General features: G+C 39.9%; 1 protein-coding gene and 2 pseudogenes across 1 annotated transcript; all 3 read left to right on the top strand.

Annotated features, from left to right (window-relative positions):
* Nucleotides 1-8,153: 8,153 nt before the first annotated feature.
* LOC139184075 (serine incorporator 1 pseudogene) lies at nucleotides 8,154-10,440 on the top strand (annotated as a pseudogene).
* A 1,452-nt stretch (nucleotides 10,441-11,892) lies between these two features.
* Nucleotides 11,893-12,846, top strand: LOC109560920 (olfactory receptor 7E24-like). The gene has a single exon (XM_019963372.2). It carries the CDS (start codon nucleotides 11,917-11,919, stop codon nucleotides 12,844-12,846), a length of 930 nt encoding a protein of 309 aa, XP_019818931.2. The 5' UTR covers nucleotides 11,893-11,916.
* Nucleotides 12,847-25,105: 12,259 nt separating this feature from the next.
* On the top strand, nucleotides 25,106-26,091 carry LOC109560921 (olfactory receptor 7E24-like; annotated as a pseudogene).
* The last annotated feature ends 11 nt before the right edge of the window (nucleotides 26,092-26,102 follow it).

Here is a 26,102-nt window from a genome sequence, read left to right as displayed (position 1 = left end):
CTCACACTGAACCAGGGCCAATAACACCCATTTGTAGGATGTGTGTGGTGTGGAGGGAGGGGAAATTTCCTCTTCTACCCCTCTAGAGTTCTTGTGGCTGGAATAATAACAAAATTGATGCGAGACAACAGGAGAAAAAGAAACAAATTTGAATTCTTACACACGGAGGTCTTATTAAAATAAGACCTAAGAAGTGGCCAAAGCAGGCAGCTATTATCTCTTTTAGGCAAAGAAACAGTAAGTTAATGAGGAATTGACAGGAGAAAGACATGTAGGCTTTTGGTATTTCATGAATGAAGAATATAAACAGATCTAGGCTTGGGGTGGTAAATAAAAGGAAAAATAAGATTTGTTTACATTGGCTTCCCAAAGAGTCGGACATGACTGAGTGACTGAACTGAACTGAACTGAACTCAGATGACCATTGTATCTACTACTGTGAGCAGGAATCCCTCAGAAGAAATGGAGTGGCGATCATGGTCAACAAAAGAGTCCAAAATGCAGTACTTGGATGCAATCTCAAAAACAACAGAATGATCTCTGTTCGTTTCCAAGGCAAACCATTCAATATCACACTAATCCAAGTCTATGCCCCAACCAGTAACGCTGAAGAAGCTGAAGTTGAACGGTTCTATGAAGACCTACAAGACCTTTTAGAACTAACACCCAAAAAAGATGTCCTTTTCATTATAGGGGACTGGAATGCAGAAGTAGGAAGTCAAGAAACACCTGGAGTAACAGGCAAATTTGGCCTTGGAATACAGAATGAAGCAGGGGAAAGACTAATAGAGTTTTGCCAAGAAAATGCACTGGTCATAACAAACACCCTCTTCCAACAACACAAGAGAAGACTCTATACATGGACATCACCAGATGGTCAACACCGAAATCAGATTGATTATATTCTTTGCAGCCAAAGATGCAGAAGCTCTATACAGTCAGCAAAAACAAGACCGGGAGCTGACTGTGGCTCAGACCATGAACTCCTTATTGCCAAATTCAGACTTAAATTGAAGAAAGTAGGGAAAACCACTAGACCATTCAGGTATGACCTAAATTAAACCCCTTATGATTATACAGTGGAAGTGAGAAATAGATTTAAGGGACTACATCTGATAGATAGAGTGCCTGATGAACTATGGAATGAGGTTCGTGACATTGTACAGGAGACAGGGATCAAGACCATCCCCATGGAAAAGAAATGCAAAAAAGCACAATGGCTATCTGGGGAGGCCTTACAAATAGCTGTGAAAAGAAGAGAAGCAAAAAGCAAAGGAGAAAAGGAAAGCTATAAACATCTGAATGCAGAGTTCCAAAGAATAACAAGAAGAGATAAGAAAGCCTTCCTCAGCGATCAGTGCAAAGAAATAGAGGAAAACAGCAGAATGGGAAAGACTAGAGATCTCTTCAAGAAAATTAGAGATACCAAAGGAACGTTTCATGCAAAGATGGGCTCGATAAAGAACAGAAATGGTATGGACCTAACAGAAGCAGAAGATATTAAGAAGAGACGGCAAGAATACACAGAAGAAATGTACAAAAAAGATCTTCATGACCCAGATAATCACGATGGTGTGATCACTCACCTAGAGCCAGACATCCTGGAATGTGAAGTCAAGTGGGCCTTAGAAAACATCACTATGAACAAAGCTAGTGGAGGTGATAGAATTCCAGTTGAGCTATTCCACATCCTGAAAGATGATGCTGTGAAAGTGCTGCACTCAATATGCCAGCAAATTTGGAAAACTCAGCAGTGGCCACAGGCCTGGAAAAGGTCAGTTTTCATTCCAATCCCAAAGAAAGGCAATGCCAAAGAACGCTCAAACTACCGCACAATTGCACTCATCTCACACGCTAGTAAAGTAATGCTCAAAATTCTCCAAGCCAGGCTTCAGGAATATGTGAACCGTGAACTTCCTGATGTTCAAGCTGGTTTTAGAAAAGGCAGAGGAACCAGAGATCAAATTGCCAACATCCGCTGGATCCTGGAAAAAGCAAGAGAGTTCCAGAAAAACATCTATTTCTGCTTTATTGACTATGCCAAAGCCTTTGACTGTGTGGATCACAATAAACTGTGGAAAATTCTGAAAGAGATGGGAATACCAGACCACCTGATCTGCCTCTTGAAAAATTTGTATGCAGGTCAGGAAGCAACAGTTCGAACTGGACATGGAACAACAGACTGGTTCCAAATAGGAAAAGGAGTACGTCAAGGCTGTATATTGTCACCCCGTTTATTTAACTTATATGCAGAGTACATCATGAGAAACGCTGGACTGGAAGAAACACAAGCTGTAATCAAGATTGCCAGGAGAAATATCAATAACCTCAGATATGCAGATGACACTACCCTTATGGCAGAAAGTGAAGAGGATCTCAAAAGCCTCTTGATGAAAGTGAAAGTGGAGAGTGAAAAAGTTGGCTTAAAGCTCAACATTCAGAGAACAAACATCATGGCATCCGGTCCCACCATATCATGGAAAATAGATGGGGAAACAGTGGAAACAGTGTCAGACTTTATTTTTCTGGGCTCCAAAATCACTGCAGATGGTGACTGCAGCCATGAAATTAAAGACGCTTACTCATTGGAAGGAAAGTTATGACCAACCTAGATAGCATATTCAAAAGCAGAGACATTACTTTGCCAACAAAGGTTCGTCTAGTCAAGGCTATGGTTTTTCCTGTGGTGATGTATGGATGTGAGAGTTGGACTGTGAAGAAGGCTGAGCACTGAAGAATTGATGCTTTTGAACTGTGGTGTTGGAGAAGACTCTTGAGAGTCCCTTGGACTGCAAGGAGATCCAACTAGTCCATTCTGAAGGAGATCAGCTCTAGGATTTCTTTGGAAGGAATGATGCTAAAGCTGAAACTCCAGTATTTTGGCCACCTCATGCAAAGAGTCGACTCATTGGAAAAGACTCTGATGCTGGGAGGGATTGGGGGCAGGAGGAGAAGGGGACGACAGAGGATGAGATGGCTGGATGGCATCACTGACTTGATGGACGTGAGTCTGAGTGAACTCCGGGAGTTGGTGATGGACAGGGAGGCCTGGCGTGCTGCGATTCATGGGGTCGCAAAGAGTCGGACATGACTGAGTGACTGATCTGATCTGATCTGATTGATACCCACTTCTTTTCCCCTAAATATTCTGTACACACCAGTTATTTGGTTGTCCCCCTAACTTTTCTCTGACATGTTTGCACAAATATAATTAACATTTTTCTTCCATGTCCAACTTAATTGAGTATATACTCTACTCATCAACTAACAAGTTAATGAGGAATCAATCTCTTGAGTTTCTCATATATAGACTCTGAACCAGGAAGACAGAAACATAAGGTGTAGCAGGTTGCAACAGACCATCATCTCACATAAGTGTGTGTGAAAGTGTTAGTCACTCAGTCATGTCTGATTATTTGCAACCCCAGAGACTGTACACTGTAGCCCACCAGGCTCCTCTGTCCATGGAATGTAAGCCAAAAGCACATTAATGACATCCAGAATTCAAACACAAAAGTTATTTTAAAAATATACATTTACAGAGGGAACTGTGTCCTCTCCAACTGAGCAGAAATCAAAAGTTTGTTGAACTCAGACACTGAGTGGCTCTACATCAATGGAAGGACTCTATGAATGTAAGAGAAACTAAAGGTATTTCTGACTCTATGACCGGAAACAGCATGATGGGATCTGTAGAAATAGCCACAACAGGGCAAATTCTTCATGTACTAGGTCTTCTACAGGGAAATCGTCTTGAAAAATAACTGACAAAGGATTAATTTCCAAAACATACAAGCAGCTTGTACAACTCAATACCAGAAAAACAAACAACCCAATCAAAATGTGGGGAAAAGACTTAAACAGTCGTTTCTCCAAAGAAGACATACAGATGGCTAACAAACACATGAAAAGATGCTCAACAATGCTCATTATTAGAGAAATGCAAATCAAAACTACAATGAGATATCACCTCACACCAGTCAGAATGTCCTGCATCAAAAAGTCTACAAACAATAAATACTGGAGAGGGTGTGGAGAAAAGGAAACACTCTTGCACTGTTGGTGGGAATGTAAATTGATACAGCCACTATGGAAGATGGTATGGAGATTCCTTATAAAACTAGGAATAAAACTACCATATGACCCAGCAATCCTACTCTTAGGCCTATACCCTGAGGAAACCAAAATTGAAAGATACACATGCATCCCATTGTTCATTGCAGCACTATTTACAATAGCCAGAACTTGGAAGCAACCTAGATGTCCATTGACAGATGAATGGATAAAGTTGTGGTATATATACACAATGGAATATTACTCAGCCATAAAAAGGGATGCATTTGAGTCAGTTCTAATGAGGTGGATGAACCCAGAACCTTTATACAGAGTGAAGTGAATCAGAAAGAGAAAGATAAATATCATATTCTAACACATATATATGGAATCTAAAAAAAAATATGGTACTGAAGAATTTTCTTACAGGGAAACAATGGAGAAACAGACATAGAGAATAGATTTATGGACATGCAGAGAGGAGAGGAGAGGGTGGAATGTATGGAAAGAGTAACATGGAAACTTACATTACCATATGTAAAATAGATAGCCAATGGAAATTTGCTGTATGGCTCAGGAAACTCAAACAGGGGCTCTGTATCAACCTAGAAGGGTGAGATGGGGAGAGAAATGGGAGGGAGTTTCAAAAGGGAGGGGAAATATGCATACCTATGGCTGATTCATGTTGAGTTTTGGCAGAAAACAGCAAAATTCTGTAAAGCAATTATCCTTTAATAAAAAATAAATTAATTTTTAAAAAAGAAGATGTGTTGCTATATAAATGGAATACTCCTCAGCTATGACCAACCTAGATAGCATATTGAAAAGCAGAGACATTACTTTGCCAACAAAGGTCCATCTAGTCAAGGCTATGGTTTTTCCAGTGGTCGTGTATGGATGCGAGAGTTGGACTGTGGAGAAGGCTGAGCACCGAAGAATTGATGCTTTTGAACTGTGGTGTTGGAGAAGACTCTTGAGAGTCCCTTGGACTGCAAGGAGATCCAACCAGACCATTCTGAAGGAGATCAGCTCTGGGATTTCTTTGGAAGAAATGATGCTAAAGCTGAAACTCCAGTACTTTGGCCACCTCATGCGAAGAGCTGACTCATTGGAAAAGACTCTGATGCTAGGAGGGATTGGGGGCAGGAGGAGAAGGGGATGACAGAGGATGAGATGGCTGGATGGCATCACCGACTCGATGGACGTGAGTTCAAGTGAACTCTGGGTGATGGTGATGGACAGGGAGGTCTGGTGTGCTGCGATTCATGGGGTTGCAAAGAGTCGGACATGACTGAGCAACTGATCTGATCTTATGAAAAAGAGTGAAATAATGCCATTTGGAGCTACAAAGATGGACCTAGAGAGCATAATAAGTGAAATAAGTCAGAAAGAGAAAGACAAATTATCATGTGATATCTCTTATGTATGAAAACTAAAAGAATAACACAAAAGAACTTTTTAAAAAACAGAAATAGAGTCACAGATATAAAAAACAAACTGATAGTTACTAAAAGGGAAGGCACACAGAAGGATACATTGAAAGTTTGAGATTAACTTCCATATATACACTACTATATATAAAATAAACAACAAAAATTTACTGAATAGCATAGGGAACTATATTCTATATATACAGACCTATAATACTCTATAATGGAAAATAATATATATTAAAAAAAATATATATATATATATCTGTAAAAGAAGTGCCTGAAGTTTACAATAATGTAAACAACTTGAACTTCAGTGGTAAGGAGTAGAGGTCAGCCTCCTCTTGAGAAGAGGAAAGGTCTAGGTCCTTCCTAATGCAATCACTTTTCTTCTTTTCCTCCTCCATGAAATTAGCACATCCTCAGAGACTGAGAGACCATGGACCAATTCATCTAATTATCTTTTAGGTGCACTGAGGTCTCAAGGTTGTATCATTGTAAATAATTAGTCTATGCTTCCCCACCCTTAAGTTAGTCAGCTCCAGTCCACTGGGTGTCATATCTGTACAGGTCTTTCATCTCCCAGAGCTGTTGTCTGATCCTGGAAGCCATACTTGAGTCTGTTTTCTTATGAGTCCTGCGGACACAGCCTCAACCCTCATCCAACAGCGGGCATGGGAGGGGCAGGCAATCTGCATCTTTCAGTCCTGCTTCAGCAGAGACACAGCCCAACCCAGTGAGTGTCAAATGCAGAGGCACACACTGAATGCAGGAAGGATGGGGAAGCCTTGTTTACTCACCTTTAAGGCAGTGGGACAGTTGGGATAGCTAGTGGGAGGGCACCAAAATACACAGATTCAGCTAAGAGGCCTATGAAGTTTATGTTTTTAGTGGTGGGGATCCAAGAACTCTTATTTAAATTTCTATTTTCCTCTAACATTGTTTCTGTCTTGGAGGGGGTGCATTTTTTTTCTACCTGAGCAAGAAAGAGGTCCCTCTAAATTGTCCCCCAAGTGTTCCAAAATATCATGAAGGTAAAGATGATGAAAATGATGACAGTAACCACAGTGTCACAAAACTTTACCTAAGGATTCCAAGTCCAGGAGCTGAGCTAAGTTTTTGTGTGTAATTGTTATTTTTATATGCTTTACTATCACCTCCAAAGACAGCAATACCATTATTATTATTTTGTAGTTCTGGATAGGGACACAATACTTTAAGGTAATGTTTATAAACCCTGGAGAGATAGAGGGTAAAGTCAGATTTGAATGTAGACAGTGATATTCCATTCATAAGGTACCTAAACAATATTCTCTCCTGCTAACCCAGCCTGCATTCAGGGAAGTGAATTTAGGAGAAATGCAGACTCTGTATAAGGAAATGGTGACTTGAAAAGCTCTCAGGCTGGTGTAAGAAGGCCAACTTAGGGTTTGAGATCTGGCTTTGGTTTAAAATTTCTCAACTGTTCATAAGAAAGGAGATCCTGAATGCAGGAAGGATTGGGGGACATTTGTTTTCTCATCATCAAAGCAGTGAGACAGTTGGGATAGCCAGTGAAAGGGCACCAAAGATGCATAGGTTCAAAGCAGAGACCTATGAAGTTCATGTTATTGTTAATGGTGGGGATTTGAGAACTCTTATTTCAATTTCTATTTTCCTCCCACACTGGTTCTATCTTCCTTGGGCATCTTTTCCAGCAGAGCAGAAAATAGGTCTCCCTAAACTGTCCCTTAAGTTCTCCAGATGGTCATGAAGGTTATGGTGATGAAAATGATGACAGTAAACACATTATCACAAACTTTTACCTGGGATTCCATTTGCCAGGAGCTGAGCTAAGATTTTTCTGAAGCTTATTTTCTTTTATCTGCATTCCCACTCCCAGAACATGTGTTATCATCTCTTACAGTTGAGGATAGGAACACAATATTTTTATGTAATTTTTGTCAGGCCCTCTGTGGAATAGAAGAGAAGGCAATGGCACCCCACTCCAGTACTCTTGCCTGGAGAATCCCATGGACGGAGGAGCCTGGTGAGCTGCAGTCCATGGGGTCGCTAAAAGTCGGACACGACTGAGCGACTTCACTTTGACTTTTCCCTTTCATGCATTGGAGAAGGAAATGGCAACCCATTCCAGTGTTCTTGCCTGGAGAATCCCAGGGACGGGGGAGCCTGGTGGGCTGCTGTCTATGGGGTCACACAGAGTCGGACACGACTGAAGTGACGCAGCAGCAGCAGCATGTGGAATAGAAAAGGGGTAAAGTCAGAGTTGAATGCAGGTAGGGAAAATTCATTCATAGGGTACCTATACAGAATAGGTGGTGGTGGTGGTTTAGTTACTAAGTTGTGTCTGAATCTTGCAACCACATGGATTGTAGCCTGCCAGGCTCCTCTGTCCATGGGATTTCCTAGGCAAGAATATTGGAGTGGGTTGCCATACCCATTTCCAGGGGATCTTCCTGATCCAGGGGTTGAATTGTCATCTGCACTGCAAGTGGATTGTTTACACTTAGCCACCAGGGAAGCCTCTCTAGACAGTATTCTATCCTGCTAACTCAGCCTGAGCATTCAGGGAACTGACCTTAGGAGAAATGCAAAATCTCTATAACGAAATATGGTCTTAAAAATATGGACTTAGAGTAAATAAGCTGGGAAAGGCGAGAGAAGGTGCTGTCTCCATCTTGTTGGCATATGCTACTCCTGCGACATTGTGGAGATGGGGAGCATCTTGGGGCTGTGCTCCATGGCGAGCTGGATACCATGTTTGTGTGGCAGTGCCCTGTGTTTGCTGTGCTGATGCTGTCCTAGTGGAAATAACTCCACTGTAACTAGGTTGATCTATGCACTTTTTTTGCTTGTTGGAATGTGTGTAGCTTGTGTAATGTTGATACCTGGAATGGAAGAACAGCTGAACAAGATTCCTGGATTTTGTGAGAATGAGAAAGGAATGGTCCCTTGTAATATTCTGGTTGGCTGTAAAGCTGTATACCGATTGTGTTTTGGCTTGGCTATGTTCTATCTTCTCACTCTCTTAATGATCAAAGTGAAGAGCAGCAGTGACCCTAGAGCTGCAATACACAATGGATTCTGGTTCTTTAAATTTGCTGCAGCAATTGCAATTATTACTGGGGCCTTCTTCATTCCAGAAGGAACTTTTACAACTGTGTGGTTTTATGTAGGCATGGCAGGTGCCTTTTGCTTCATTCTCATACAGCTAGTCTTACTCATTGATTTTGCCCATTCATGGAATGAATCATGGGTTGTAAAAATGGAAGAGGGGAACTCGAGATGTTGGTATGCAGCTTTGTTATCAGCTACAGCCCTGAATTATCTGCTGTCTTTAGTTGCTATCATCCTGTTTTTTGTTTACTATACTCAACCAGCCAGTTGTGCAGAAAATAAAGCATTCATCAGTGTCAACATGCTCCTCTGCCATGGTGCTTCTATAATGTCCATACTGCCAAAAATCCAAGAATCACAACCAAGATCTGGTTTGTTACAGTCTTCAGTGATTACAGTCTACACAATGTATTTGACATGGTCTGCTATGACCAATGAACCAGAAACAGAATGTAACCCAAGTCTACTGAACATAATTGGATATAATACAACAAGGACTATCTCAAAGGAGGGGCAGTCTGTACAGTGGTGGCATACTCAAGGAATTATTGGACTAATCCTCTTTTTACTGTGTGTATTTCATTCAAGCATCCATACTTCAAACAATGGTCAGGTTAATAAACTGACTCTAACAGTCAGTTTAGTTGATGAATCAACACTAATAGAAGATGGTGGAGCCAGAAATGATGGGTCACTTGAGGATGGTGATGATGTTCACCAAGCCGTAGATAATGAAAGAGATGGTGTCACTTACAGTTACTCCTTCTTTCACTTCATGCTTTTCCTGGATTCGCTTTATATCATGATGACCCTTACCAACTGGTACAGGTATGAGCCTTCTTGTGAGATGAAAAGTCAGTGGACAGCTGTCTGGGTGAAAATCTCTTCTAGTTGGATTGGCATTGTGCTGTATGTTTGGACACTGGTGGCACCACTTGTTCTTACAAATCGTGATTTTGACTGAATGGGACTTGAGGCATGAAGGTCTCACTTTGATCATCATTTATTTGAAATCAGCAGTATTCCCAACTTTTGTGAAGTTGTGTGTGTGTGTGCTTCCCGTGTAACTTCTCCAGTCTTCTGGCATGAATTAGATTTACCGCTTGCCATTTTATTCATTATAGTCTTGCCAAGCGCATCAATATGCGTTTTAGAATAAATCAAGAGTTGTATGAGTATATTGGTGGTAAGTTAAGAGAAGTGGACATTGTTAGGTTTATTCTTTGCTCTGTAACTGTGAAAAGAGTAAAAACAAAACTGCGTGGCAGTTTGATTTTTAAATTGTGTTAGAACATAAGCTGTTTCAGAAAAATATGAAAAATGTATGGCTGCCTTTTGAAATATTTGATGCCTTGTCCTACAGGATACTGCAAAGAACATGGCTGTCCTAATATTGTAAAAATTGTATAAACAAGTCACAAATGTCAGTTTTCTAAAAACTTTTCAGATTTTTCCCTTGATATGAAGGTAAGGAACATATACAGGTATGGAGTATTTGATTGAAAACAGTGTAGGTTACAGTAGAGACAGAGACACAGAATTTTCAGAGATTTGCTAGTGGTGGGTACTGAATTGAATACCCAGGTAGGCTGTAATGTCCCCTGAGTACAGGTCATCTTTCATACTAACATAGTGAACTTTGCTTTGGTCATTATAAACACATGCAGATGCATTAAAATGTGTTCAGTGGAGAAGTGAGGAACTCTGAATGATTTGGACAAAGATTTTGAAAAGGATAATCATAGGTTAGAAGGAGGTTGAAAATCACTTTGAAAGTTTGTTTTGAAAATCAGAGCTGATAAACTGAAGGCTACTAAAGCCTATTTTGCAGTTTCTTCCTGTTCTGTCAAAGTTTAACAGTGAAGAAAGTGAAGCTCAGATAGCTAATCAGTGGCAAAACTGGGAAATCCCACATCTGTCAAACACAAATGGCATTTTTCTGGAATTTAAAAATAATTTCTATTCAAATACATGCATAATAGATTTTTCACCATTGTGAGTGGTAGATCATTTATGTGATGTGAATTGCTGATGTCTATCAGCAATTCTACATTGCTGTGTCTAGTATGCCTTCTACACACAAACTGAGGCCAGGAGAATGATGGACTGCTGTAAAATAAACTCCGCTTAACAGTATACTATTCAGCTCAAAAGATGCTTTTCTATTTGCCACCATCTAATTGAAATATATAGGGTATTAAAAATCTTTCAACTTGAAAATCAAGCAGTATCACTGTTAACTTAGATAGAAACTCTCAGTTGTGTCATTAGTGTCTTAAATCTTAAAATCTACATTTGCTTCTTTTAAGATATTTATTAATGTAAGCAAAATATAACAATTCCTCATCTTTTATTGTATTGGTATTGTATTCCATGATCTCAAATGGCTGTTTTATCTTTAAATAAATGAATTCAGAGGAAAAAAAATATGGACTTAAGCTGGCATAAGAAGGCCGACTTAGTGTTTGCGAGCTGGCTTTGGTCTTAAATTTCTCAAATATTCATAAAAGAGTTGGATTTGATGAGAAATCAACCCCTTGGAAATGTTTAGGCTTGGAGACATATAAGAAGTATTATCTAGCAACTAAAATTAAAAACAGCAAAGAAAAAAAACCAGATATTTTATTGTGTTCCTGCATTTGTGATCTCAAAATGTCCTTCCTTCTCTAATATTCTTTAGTCCCATGTGTAAAATGTCATGGTCCGGGTTTGGGTTGGAAAAGAATTTCCAGACATGAGACAGAATGAGAGGGAAATAAAGTTTATTAGAGTGGGAGATGCTGTTAGAACAGCAGGCCAGCTCAAGGGAGAACAGATGTTAAACAGGGGTCCTTAGTCCACTTTTATAGCCAGCGTACAAGGAGTGGGATAGAGGTCTTTCAGGTCATTTGCTGATTGTGTGAGGCATGTATACTGGGTAGGAGGAAGAGTAGGGCAAACACCTTCTCCCTGTGGGGTAGGAGGGGAGACAGGTTATACTGTTCCATTAATAGTTACAGCATGGAGGAGGGAAGGATGATAAGGGTTTGGTTTTTCTGTTCCTGCATTCCAAGACTCTCCTTGGTTTTGTCTGCTCTTTCATCCTTGGGTCACCACATAAATGGGTGCAAAGAAAGAGGTGACTATTTTGGCCATCAATAAAGACATGCTCACAACTGAGAACTTAGAAATATTCCAGAAGTACTGCGGTGTATATTCAAGTATGAAGACTTTATTTATGGGGTGCTTAAATCCAATGTATGAACACTTATCTGGATGCCTCTACATTTGTTTTGCTTATTTAACACTCTTCTTTTTCAAAAGATGCCCCATCAACATGGAACCACAGAATCTTACATGTGTCTCAGAATTCCTCCTGCTGGGACTCTCAGATGATCCAGAACTTCAGCTCCTCCTCTTTGGACTCTTCCTGTCCATGTACCTGGTGACCATGCTTGGGAACCTGCTCATCATCCTGGCTTTCATCTCTGATTCCCACCTCCACACTCCCATGTACTTCTTTCTCTCCAATCTGTCATTGACTGACATCAGTATCAGCACCACCACTGTCCCCAAGATGCTAGTGAACCTCCAGATGCACAGCAAATCCATCACCTATGCAGGATGCCTAGCTCAGGTGTCCTTCTTTTCTCTTTTTGCATGTTTGGAGAGTCTTCTTCTGACAGTGATGGCCTATGACCGGTTGGTGGCCATTTGTCACCCCCTATACTATCTGGTCATCATGAACCCCCGCACCTGTGGCTTATTGGTCCTGGCATCATTTTTCACCAGCTTTTTGACCTCCCAACTGCACTACTTGATGATGTCACAGCTTACCTTCTGTGCAGATATGGAAATCCCTCATTTCTTTTGTGACCTTTCTCAACTCCTCAAGCTTGCCTGTTCAGACACCTCCATCAATAACATATTAATCCTTTTTATTGGTACCATTTTTGGTGGAGTTCCACTCTCAGGAGTTCTTTACTCTTATTATCGAATTACTTCCTCCATTCTCAGAGTCTCATCATCAGGTGGGAATTACAAAGCCTTTTCCACATGTGGCTCTCACCTGGCAATTGTTTGTTTGTTTTATGGAACAGGTCTTGGTGTATACCTCAGCTCAGCTGTTTCATCTTCCCCCAGGAAGGGTGCCGTGGCCTCAGTGATGTACGCTGTGGTCACCCCTATGCTGAACCCCATCATCTACAGTCTAAGGAACAAGGACATCAAGAGTGCCCTGTGGAGGATTACCCATAGGATTGCCTAATCTTAACACCTGTTTCATTCTTTTCTTTTGGTTCATAAGATTGGAAAAGGTGGTAAAATCAAATATGTGCAACGAGAAGTTCTGAATCTCCAGTTACATAGTGTATATGCATCTCTGCTTTCTGTTTGTTACCAAGTCCAAACTTGCTTTGCTTACTGTATTGGAAGCTAATAAATCAGAAGACAAGGTGTTGAGGCAAGAAATAATTTATTTAGAAAACCAGCAGATGGAAAAGATGGGAGGCTAGTGTCTCAAAATAGCCATCTTATCAGGGCCTGGCTGCCAGATTCTTTTATAGAAAAGGGAAAGGGAGGTGAGGAAGTAAAGTCAAATATCTCCTGAAATGACCAACCTCAGGGGAAGGGAGGTGTTAATTTCATTTTCCTTGCAGCCATTCACAGATGGACAGGGTCAGAGTGCTTCCCTGAACAAAGGCACTTTGGTTTAACATTCAGGCAGAGGATCAGGGTTCCGCAGGCAGGCCATTATGTATAGATAGTATCCTTTTCATGAACAAAAGCAACAGGAAGAAAAGGTTAAAGTAAAAGAAATAGATCCAAGGTGTCGTCAGATTTTTTTTCTTTCTTATATTTTTCCTTTTAGAATAACTCTAATGGTTTGATAAGTTATTTTAGACTCCCCCACTTAAATCATATTCCCACCTGGATTTTGCACAGCACATCAATATACCATTCTCACTTTTTTATGCATGATCCAGGACTCCTGGCCATGGGCAGTCTTGTTTCTATCATTGCAAAATAATCATAGCCCTCTCATTTTTGCTATATTGTTTCTATACTTATGGCAGAAAGTGAAGAGGAACTAAAAAGTCTCTTGATGAAAGTGAAAGAGGAGAGTGCAAAAGTTGGTTTAAAGCTCAACATTCAGAAAACTAAGATCATGGCATCTGGTCCCATCACTTCATGGAAAATAGATGGGGAAACAGTGGAAACAGTGTCAGACTTTGTTTTTCTGGGCTCCAAAATCACTGCAGATGGTGATTGCAGCCATGAAATTAAAAGACGCTTACTCCTTGGAAGGAAAGTTATGACCAACCTAGATAGCATATTCAAAAGCAGAGACATTACTTTGCCAACAAAGGTCCGTCTAGTCAAGGCTATGGTTTTTCCAGTAGTCATGTATGGATGCAAGAGTTGGACTGTGAAGAAGGCTGAGCGCCAAAGAATTGATGCTTTTGAACTGTGGTGTTGGAGAAGACTCTTGAGAGTCCCTTGGACTGCAAGGAGATCCAACCAGTCCATTCTAAAGGAGATCAGTCCTGGGATTTCTTTGGAAGGAATGATGCTAAAGCTGAAACTCCAGTACTTTGGCAACCTCATGTGAAGAGTTGACTCATTGGAAAAGACTCTGATGCTGGGAGGGATTGGGGGCAGGAGGAGAAGGGGACGACAGAGGATGAGATGGCTGGATGGCATCACCAACTCGATGGACTTGAGTTCAAGTGAACTCCGGGAGCTGGTGATGGACAGGGAGGCCTGGCACACTGAAATTCATGGGGTTGCAAAGAGTCAGAAACAACTGAGCAGCTTAACTGAACTGACTGATACTGTTTTCAATGGCTTTCCCCCCACACTTTGATATGAGGGTCAAGACATTTAGTATATTTTTTGTTCATAATGATCTTGGTCTAATTTTTGAGAAAGTCACCAACTCAATGGACATAAGTTTGAGTAAACTCTGAGAGTTGGTGATGGACAGGGAGGCCTGGCGTGCTGCAGCCCATGGAGTCGCAAAGAGTCGGACATGACTGAGTGACTGAACTGAATTGAGGATGATGAATTTCCTATCTTAATCGGGGTGTTTTGAAATTGAAGTGAGAAACTATTAACTGAGTTTTCAACTGGAACTTTCCTTTGAAAACTGAGCATATGCTTCCCAAAGAGTAGGTAAGAGAGTACCTACCAGAGCAAAGTCAATTCCCAATTTTTATGATAATTCTCTTTCCCATTCCATTTAACTTCTCCCCAATAATATTATATAGCCAGATGGAAAGGGGTAAAAATTGAATGATTCCACTGAAACAAGGACCTAAAGTAGTTGAACTGCCCCTAAGAGAGTGTAGAATGGCGGCTGCCAGAGGCTTTGGGAGGAAGAAAGGGGAGTTGGTGTTTAATGGGGACAGATTTTCACTTGGGGAAGATGAAATGGTCCTGAAGGTGAATGGTGGTGATGGTTGGAAAACAATGTGAAGGTACTTAAGGCAACTGAACTGTACAGTTAAAAATACTTTAGATGGTAGGTTTTATGTTATGTTGTGAGATGGAGTATTTCCTGCCATATCAGAAAACAAGGATGTCACAGTCACTAGTGATTCTAGCCCTCCACTGTGAGATGGTGAGCCCTAAGGGCACTCAGGAAGGAGAAGAATACTTGTGATCTAACAGCCATAAGACTGCAGCTACTCTACGGTGAGCCATAGGGAGCTCAGGATATGAAAAACACAGGATACTGGCCTCAGATAGCTGAGATACATATGAAAGGAATGGTTTCAGTAATGAGCCCAGACTCTTGACTCTTCCCATACACAGAAAAGCACTAAATTCCTTAACTTGGGATATCTGGTTTCCTTTAATTCACAAAAATAGTTTCAACATTCAGACTACTTGCCTTTGTGTAGAGAAACTTCTATATAACCCACCTCCTCCCTCAGCCTCCTCAAACCATTTCTTTCAGGGTTACTTGAGATGTCTCCCTGCTTAAGTCCTAAAAGTTCCTGCTGAATAAAGCATAACTCTCAACTCTTAGGTCATGAATATATTTTTAAAATTTAATTTCTATTGAAGGATAATTGCTTAACATTATTGTATTGTTTTCTGCCATATGTCAACATGAATCAGCCATAGGTACACATATGTAAATATATGTCCTCTCCCTCTTGAACCTCCCTCTCACCCCATCCTACCCCTCTAGGTTGTCACAGAGCACCGATTGAGCTCCCTGAATCATACAGCAAATTCCCACTGGCTATCTATTTGTTTCCTTGATATTCTATTTGTCCCACCTTCTCCTTCCCCTGCCTTGTCCACAAGTTTGTTCTCTATGTCTGCATCTCTATTGCTGCCCTGCAAATAGGTTCATCATCACCATCTCTCTAGATTCCATAAATATGCATTAAGATATGATATTTGTTTCTTTTTTTTTTTAAGCAGGCATGTATTTTTATTTGATTTACTTCATCTGTATAATAGACTCTAGGTTTGTCCACCTCATTAGCAATTGACTCAAATTGATATCAAAAGTGATATCTCACTGTAGTTTTGATTTGCATTTATCTTATAATGAATGATGTTGAGCATCTTTTCATGTGTTTATTAGCCATTGGTATGTCTTCTTTGGAGAAATGTCTGTTTAGATGTTTTCCCCACTTTTTGATTGGGTTGTTTGTTTTTCTGGTATTGAGTGCATGAACTGCTTGTGTATTTTGAAAATTAATCCTTTGTCAGTTGTTTCATTTGCTATAATTTTCTCCCATTCTGAGTGTTATCTTTTGACCTTGTTTATAGTTTCCTTTGCTTTGCAAAAGATTTTAAATTTAATTAGGCCCCATTTGTTTCTTTTTTTTTTTTTCCCATTACTTTAGGAGATGGATCAGAGAGGATCTTACTGTGATTTATGTCATAGACTGTTCTGTCTATGTTTTCTTAGGTATGAATATTTTTTAAGTTGACAGTTGTTTTACCACAATAAAAAAATCTCCTGCAGGAATGAAAGATATAGTGCTTAAACATTGGATGTTACTAAGCCATCAGCAATCAACTCCTAGAGGGATCTGCCTCAGCTAGAGGAGCCCCCAAGCAGTCCACTTTTGATGACTGTGTGATGTGGGGGTGTAAGCATTTGGCTCCTTTGCCCCAACTCCAGCCAACTCTAAGGATCACTGTAGCTCCAGAGCTTCCTTGTGGTTTTCAGAGACCTTTGATGGGCTTCAACTTGGCTTGATGTTTTCTACTCCCTTCCTTACTACAAAGAGTTTGTGAATCAGCAGAGTCTAAGGGAACACTCACAAGACTGCCCTCTATCAGACACCAGCACAAGTTCAAGCATCTCCAGGGCCACCCTTGTTATAGGCCAATTTGCTACAAATTTGGGAACTTCCTCACATTCAATAATTCTCAAACATGATTCAAACTGAGAGGACTCCCTCAAGTTCTGTCATTCACTAGGATGCCTCAGATCTCAGAAAAGCACTCTACTCATTATAATAGTTTTATTATAGCAAAAGGATACAAATTAGAACCAGCTAAAGGGAGGTACACATAGAACATAACTCACCTGAAGAGAAAAAAATTGAGCTAGAATGTTAAATTACTTTAAACTTAATATTCCAGTAAAATTAGAACTAGAATTGGGGCTGTCATTCAAAATACTAAAAAACATAAATCTCTAAGTCATAAAATCCTAAACCCAAAACAAGGACTATGGATAAAAAAATAGAAAGTTCTCAGAGACATAAATCTAAACTGAGAAATTAGAAATACAATCAGAATCTTGGTATGGAAGACCTAAATCTCTCTCACTTACATGACCGATTCAATACATTTGCAAATATAAAAGTCATATATTGTTTTCTCTAATTTAAAAAATGTGTTTGAACTTTATGAGGTAAATAACTTGGAAATCAGAGGTGAGGCATAGAGGTCAGCCCCCTCCTGAGAAGAGGACAGGTTTATATCCTTCCTAACATATTCACTTTACTTGTTTTCCTCCACCATGAAATTAGCAAATCCTCAGAGACACAGAGACCATGGACCAAGTTGGCTAATTATCTGCTATGTGCATGAAGGTCTCAAAGCTGTATCACTATAAATAATCAGCCTGGGCTTCCCAGTCCTTTATATAGCCAGCTCCAGCCAATGGGTTCCATATCTGTGTGTCTCATGCTCCTGAAGTTATTGTCTGTACCAGAAGGCACATACATGAATCTGTCTTACTGAAATTCCTGAGGACAAAGCCTCTGTCCTCAAGTAACACCAGGTATGGGAGGGGCATTCCTGCTCCAGCAGAGACATGGCACAGCCCAGTGAGTGCGAAGTGCAGTGGGAGATACTGAATGCAGAAGGAATTGGGGAGACTTGTTTACTTATCATCAGAGTAGTGGGACAGTTGGGACAGCCAGTGGGAGGGCACCAAAATGCATAGTTCGGCTCGGAGGCCTATGAAGTGAATGTTGTTGTTAGTGGTGGGGATCGTATAACTCACTTACATTTCCGTTTTCCTCCCACACTGGTTCTATCTTCTTTGGTCATTTTTTCTACCTGATCAGGAAATAGATCCTTCTAAAACATCTAATAAGTGCTCAAAATGATCGTGAAGGTGATGATGAAAATGATGACAGTACGGGCTTCCTTGGTGGCTCAGGGTTAAGGAATTCACTTGGCCAATGCAGGAGACATGCGTTCAATCCTTGGTCTGGGAAGATCCCACACTCTGAGCAGCAACTAATCCTGTGCTCCACAACTATTAAGGGCATGTGCTCTAGAGTCCTGGAGCTGCTAAATATTGAGCCCATGGATGGCAAATACTGGAGTCCATCTCTGCAACGAGAAGCCTCTGGGATGAGAAACCTGTGCACTGCAATGAAGCATAGCCATCGCCCGCCCCCATCCAGCTGCAACTAGGGAAAACCTGCATAGTAATGAAGATCCACCATAACCAAAAATAAATTTTAAAAATTATTTTTAAAAATCCTTTCATTTAAAAATATTTTTAAAAAAATGATAACAGTAACCACAACATCACAAAACCTTACTCAATGATTCTAAAAGCCAAGTTCTGATCTAAGTTTATTATGCAGCCTGTTTCCTATTATATGCATTTTCACCTCTCAAAGAAAGTCAGATGCATTATCATTATTTTACAGTTAGGATAGAAACAGTTTTCTTTAATGTAATTTTGATCAATCCCTGGGGTATAAAGTATAAAGTCAGATTTGAAAGCAGAAAATGAAATTCCACCCATAGGGTGCCTAGACAGTATTCCTGTCCTGCTAACTCAACCTGCATTCAGGGAGCTGAATTTAGGACAAACACAAACTCTCTGTTGGGCTTTCCTGGTGACTCAGGGGTAAAGAATCCATCTGCCAATGCAGGAGACAGTGGTTCCATCCTTGGGTCGGGAAGATCCCCTGGAGAGGGAATGGCAACCCACTCCAGTATTCTTGCCTAGAGAATCCCATAGACAGAGGAGCCTGGCAGTCTACAATCCATGAGATTGCAGAGTTGGACATGACTGAAACGACTTAGCACACATGCATACGCACTCGCTATAAGGGAGAAATGACTTGAAAGGCTCTAAACCTGACATTAGAAGGGTAACTTAGGGTGTTTGTGTTTGTGTGTGCATGTGTGTGTGTGCTCTCAGTCATGCCCAACTCTTTACGACCCCATGGACTGTAGCTAGCAAGGCTCCTCTGTCCATGAAATTTTCCAGACAAGAATACTGGAGCGGGTTGCCATTTTGTACTCCAAGGGATCTTTCCCACCCAGGTATCAAACCAACACTGGCAGGCAGATTCTTTATTGGAGCTGGTTGTTGCTGTTGTTCAGTTGCTAAGTTGTGCCTGACTCTTTGTGACCCTATGAACTGTAGCACTCCAGGCTTCCCTGTCCTTCACCATCTCCTGGAGTTTGTTCAAACTCATGTCCATTGAGTCAATGAAGCCATCCAACCATCTCATACTCTGTCATCTGCTTCTCCTTCTGCCTTCAATCATCCCCAGCATCAGGGTCTTTTGGCTATTTGCATCAGGTGGCCAAAGTATTGCAGCTTCAGCTTCAGCATCAATCCTTTCAATGAATATTTAGGGTTCATTTCCTTTAGAATTGACTGGTTTGATCTCCTTGCAGTCCAAGGGACTCTCAAGAATCTTCTCCAGCACCACATTTCTTTTTAATATTTATTTACTTAGTTGCACCTGGTCTTAGTTGTAGCACACAGGATCTTCTTTCTTCCATTATAGCATGTGGGATCTTCAGGTCCAGCACCACAATTTGAAGGCATCAATTCTTCAGCGCTCATTGGAAGTTGAGGGGTAGTTTCATTTTCAGCACCAAACCTGGGGGAACAGCTCCCTGCCTGGCACTCCTGTTAATTCTAGTACACCATTACTTCTTTACCAGTGAGTTACCTGGGAAGCCTCCACATGTCCTACAAATGGATATTACTGATCCTACTTCAGTGTAAGGGATACCAGCATAGAAGTGGAGAGATTTACACACACTCCACCTTTAGAAGGCTGAAAGATGTGGGTCTCACACAAAGGCTTCTTAATTCCAGTCTCAAGTCTCTGTAGCTCCTGAGTGAATTATTTTCTTTTGAAACCTTCTTTAGTCCCAGACGAGCAAATGCAATTAGAACCATGGATTGCTTCTTCTGGGATCTGGTGAGTCTATCCGTGAATTAGTAGAATGGAACAAGTGATTTGCAGGGGGCTTTTATATGAATATTATAGAGATAGGGTTTTCTATGAATAATAATGCATTTTTCAGACAATTTTGTAAATCTGAGCCATGGAAATATCATTCTTTTTGAAAAATGGAAATGTTCATATGACTCTATCATGAAAAGCCTCGCAAGTCAAATTTCAAGAACCTTTCTGATTTTATACCTTGACAATCAGAGTGTACATTTGCTTTTGTCTGATATTTCCATCAGGAAAATAAGTAATTAATAGTAAAGTTGCACAAGTTTCCATCTTCAAAACTAAAACAGTACTCTTGTATGCATATATATTTTGGAAATCCTCACTTGTGTAGGATGGTGGGTGGCATGATAATTCACTTATCTGTGTCATAATAAGAAACTGAAAAATAAATGAAATTTAACCTTCAGGTAATACTGTGCATCATTTTATGTGTTGATATATATATATATATACTTCATATATGTACTTAAGAGATATAGGTACATAGATACATGTCCTTAAGTATATAGATATATATACTTAAAATACAATACTGTGGTAAATGACAACTTTATGTCAGCTGGAATCTAGGCCAATTTGCAAGAAAACTACTTATAAACACAGAAGTCAATAGAAATATTATGGACACACTGAAAGGAAAATACATCTATTGAATTCATGACAATGTTTATCCTGAACAACACTGAAATGCAGGAGAATAGGACCATATAGGGATAGCAAACCCTCTGTGTTTTTTTTTTTCAGTAATAAATATAAGTTCTAATGCAAGTATTGGCTCCCCTGGTAGCTTGGACGGTAAAGCATCTGCCTACAATGCCCGAGAGCCGGCTTCGATCCCTGGGTCAGGAAGATCCCCTGGAGAAGGAAATGGCAACCCACTCCAGTATTCATGCCTGTAAAATCCCATGGACCGAGGAGCACCAGGCTACAGTCCATGGGGTCGCAAAGAATCGGACACGACTGAGCGACATTATTAAATATTTATATTTTAATATGTGAAGTGTATAATAATGATGTTAATAATAGGTAACATGAATGCAATATCAATTGACTGCCTGACGATGGTTCTCTACCCTGGCAATATGTTAATATGCCAAAAGGACCTATGGGTAGAGATTCTGGTTTAATTGCTTCTAGGCTGTACCCAGTCCATAGTTAAATTATAAAAGATCAAAAGGTAATTATAGTATGTGTATGGATGAGTCCCTTTGCTGTTTACCTGAAACTACCAGAACATTTTTTGTTAATCACCATATACACCCATGGCAGATTCATGTCAATGTATCACAAAACCACTACAATAGTGTAAAGCAATCAGCCTCCAATTAAAATAAATAAATTTATATTTTAAAAAAATTTTAATAAAATTTTTTTAAAAAGTGAAAAAAAATCACCTATACACCAATACAAAATAAAAAGTTTTTTAAAAAGGTAATTATATATATGCATTAGTATACTGTATTGGTGTTTTTCCTTCTGGCTTACTTCACTCTGTATAATAGGCTCCAGTTTCATCCACCTCATTAGAACTGATTCAAATGTATTCTTTTTAATGGCTGAATAATACTCCATTGTGTATATGTACCACTGCTTTCTTATCCATTCATCTGCTGATGGACATCTAGGTTGCTTCCATGTCCTGGCTATTATAAACAGTGTTGCGATGAACATTGGGGTACACGTGTCTCTTTCCCTTCTGGTTTCCTCAGTGTGTATGCCCAGCAGTGGGATTGCTGGATCATAAGGCAGTTCTATTTCCAGTTTTTTAAGGAATCTCCACACTGTTCTCCATAGTGGCTGTACTAGTTTGCATTCCCACTAACAGTGTAAGAGGGTTCCCTTTCCTCCACACCCTCTCCAACATTTATTATTTGTAGACTTTTGGATCGCAGCCATTCTGACTGGTGTGAAATGGTACCTCATAGTGGTCTTGATTTGCATTTCTCTGATAATGAGTGATGTTGAGCATCTTTTCATGTGTTTGTTAGCCATCTGTATGTCTTCTTTGGAGAAATGTCTATTTAGTTCTTTGGCCCATTTTTTGATTGGGTCATTTAGGAGGGTTCAGGATGGGGAGCACATGTATACCTGTGATGGATTCATTTTGATATTTGGCAAAACTAATACAATTATGTAAAGTTTAAAAATAAAATAAAATTGAAAAAAAAAGGTAATTATAAAGATGAACTAACACTGACAACCACTGTGTAACCTGGTTAGGTCTGTGAAACTAATATACCCATTTTATAGATGAATAAACTACCCCAGTGTTTGTGATATTAGTCTTTGGTTTTCTCCCTTTTGATTTTTCCCATAGTATATCTTGTTTTGACCTGGCATGAGAAATGAAGACCTGCATTGCCTTCAGGAAGCTCAATGTAGGAGAAACACAATTACTTGGTAAGAAAGAATGACTTGAAAAGGCTTTTAAAAGCTGGCATAAGAAGACCAGCTTAGAGTTTGAGACCTGGCTTTAGTCTGGAATTTCTTGATTGTTTATATGAGAGTTAGATTTGATGAGAAATCAACTCTTCACATATGTTTAGGATTAGAGACTTATTTAAGAAGTGTTACCTAGCCACTGCAAACAAAAACAAGAAAAAGCAAACTCAGCCTCAGATCTTTCTCCAAGAGCGTGTAACACTGATAGAAAAAAACCTGCAAAAAATAGGTACACAGTGTTTATTAATTATTACTGAATCACTGGTGTACCATATATTAATGTTATCTTTAAGATCAGTGATGCCATATGATTTTGCACTTCTAACAATTAGTTATTATCAAAATGTGAAGCCCATCAAGGCTAAATATTTGTGTTGGATGTGTAAGTTAAGAGACATTGATCAGACAATCTGCACATTGGAATGAGCATTTTACTCCAAGAAAGACAGATGTCAAAATTAAATAAAAAGATTTCCCTCATGGTCTAGGGGCTAAGACTCCATGTTCCCAATGCAGGGGGACCGGATTCAATCCCTGGTCAGGGAACTTGATCCCATATGCTGCAACAGAGATACCATGTGCTACAATTAAGACCTCCCACAGACAAATAAATAATAAATATTTTTTAAACCCAAATGAAGAAACATTCTAAAAGATAATTGGTATGTAAAAATGGTATCTGACTATGAATATTTGAGTTTAATTTATGTCCAGTGATTATGGGTTTTAAGTATTTAGGATTACCCTATAAATAAGGGAATTTTTGTACTGTATTTGAATAGGATAAAGTACATTTGAATGCTTTATAAGTGTACTTTAAATTTTTTTTATTAGGATATAGTTGATTCACGGTGTTGTGTTAGTTTCAGGTATACAGCAAAGTGAGTCTTTTATAAATGTCTGTACTTTTACTCTTTTTAAGATTATTTTTCCCATATAGGCCATTACAGAGTATGGAGTAGAGTTCCCTGTACAGTAGGTCCTTATCAGTCATCTGTTTTATATATAGGAGTGTATACCTGTCAATCCCAACCTTCCAATTTATCCTGTCCCCCCCAGTAACCATGAGTCTGTTTTCTACATCTGTAACTTTATTGTTTTGTAAATCAATACATTTGTACCCTTTTTTTAAGATTCCACAAATATAATATCATATGATATTTGTCTTTCTCTGTCTGACTTACTTCACTCAGTATGACAATCTCTAGGTACATGTTGCAAATGAAATTATTTTGTTATTTTTGTGGCTCAGTAATAGTCCACTGTCAGTCAGTTCAGTTCAGTTGCTCACTTGTGTCCAACTCTTTGTGACCCCAAGGACTGCAGCATGCCAGGCTTCCTTGTCCATCACCAGCTCCTGGAGCTTATTAAAACTCATGTCCATCAAGTTGGTGATACCATTCAACCATCTCATCCTCTGTCATCCCCCTTTCCTCCAGCCTTCAATTTTTCCCAGCATCAGGGTCTTTTCCAATGAGTCAGTTCTTCACATCAGGTGGCCAAAGTATTGGAGTTTCAGCTTCAGCATCAGTCCTTCCAAAGAATATTCAGGACTGATTTCCTTTAGGATGGACTGGTTGGATCTCCTTGCAGTTCAAGGGACTTTCAAGAGTCTTCACCAACACCACAGTTCAAAAGCATCAATTTTTCAGCGCTCAGCTTTCTTTATAGTCCAACTCTCATATCCATACATGACTACTGGAAAAGCCATAGCTTTGACTAGATAGACCTTTGTTGGCAAAGTATGTCTCTGCTTTTTAATATGCTGTCTAGTTTGGTCATAGTTTTTCTTCCAATGAGCAAGCATCTTTTAATTTCATGGCTGCAGTCACCATCTGCAGTGATTTGGGGGCCCAGAAAAATAGTCTCTCACTGTTTTCATTGTTTCCCCATCTATTTCCACTGTTCAGTTCAGTTCAGTTTAGTCGCTCAGTTGGGTCCGACTCTTTGCGACCCCATGAACTGCAACACGTCAGGCCTCCTTGTCCATCATCAACTCCCAGAATCCACCCAAACCCATGTCCATTGAGTCAGTGATGCCATCAGTCATTTCCACTGTAATGTACTTTAATTAGAACTATATTTTTAAGAAGGAAAATACATTTTATTCTATATTTTCCCTTCAAAAGTAGGGGGCACATAATTTGCTGTGTGTATGGACTTGTTATTTCACAATCTCCTTACTTCACTCATATTCTTTGGCCCCATGACTCTAAAATGGGTGTATAGACAAGTGAATATTCTTGGCATCAATAAAGAAGAGCTCTTAATTGAGAAACACTGCTGCATGTACTTCCGTGTTTGATACTCAAGTCTGAATACATTATGTGTGAATTGTTTGAATCCAAAGTATGGACATTTATTCAGGTTCCTGTATATTTATTTCCTGTATTAAACACTCTCTTCTTTTTCAAAAGGTGGTCCATCTACATGGAATCACAGAATCTAACAGGTGTCTCAGAATTCCTCCTCCTGGGCCTCTCAGATGATCCAAACCTGCAGCTCCTTCTTTTTGGGCTCTTCCTGTCCCTGTACCTGATGACCTTGTTTGGGAACCTGCTCATCATCCTAGTCATCAGCTCTGATCCCCACCTCCACATCCCAATGTATTTCTTCCTTTCCAGTTTGTCCTTGGCTGACATCAGTATCAGCACCACCACCATCCCCAAGATGCTGGTGAACCTCCAGACATACAACAAATCCATCACCTATAGAGGGTGTCTGACTCAGTTAACCTTTTTTTCTCTTTTTGCATTTTTGGAGAGTCTCCTCCTGACAGTGATGGCCTATGATCGGTTGGTGGCCATTTGTAACCCTCTACACTACCTGGTCATCATGAATCCCCGTACCTGTGGCGTGTTGGTCCTGGCATCATTTTTCATCAGCTTTTTGACCTCCCTGCTGCACTACTTGATGATGTTACAGCTTACCTTCTGCGCAAATGTAAAAATCCCTCATTTCTTTTGTGATCCTCCTCAACTTGTCAACCTTGCCTGTTCCAACACCTCCATCAGTAACCTATTAATCTATTTCATTGGTACATCTTCGGTAGAGTTCCACTCTTAGGAATCCTTTACTCTTATGCTCGAATTATATCCTCCATTCTAAGAGTCTCCTCATCAGATGGGAAGTACAAAGCCTTCTCCACCTGTGGCTCTCACCTGTCAGTTGTTTGCTTATTTTTTGGAACAGGCCTTGGGATGTACGTTAGTTCAACTGTCTTATCTTCCCCCAGGAAGAGTGCAGTGGCCTCGGTGATGTACACTGTAGTCACCCCTATGCTGAACCCCTTCATCTACAGTCTAAGGAACAAGGACATCAAGAGTGCCCTGTGGAGAATTATCATCAGAAAAGCCTAATTTCAATCCTC

Source organism: Bos indicus, chromosome 7 (assembly GCF_029378745.1).
Source record: "Bos indicus isolate NIAB-ARS_2022 breed Sahiwal x Tharparkar chromosome 7, NIAB-ARS_B.indTharparkar_mat_pri_1.0, whole genome shotgun sequence".
Lineage (NCBI taxonomy): Eukaryota > Metazoa > Chordata > Mammalia > Artiodactyla > Bovidae > Bos > Bos indicus.
Note: the sequence above shows the minus strand (reverse complement) of the source record. Positions and strands in the feature narration are given on the sequence as shown.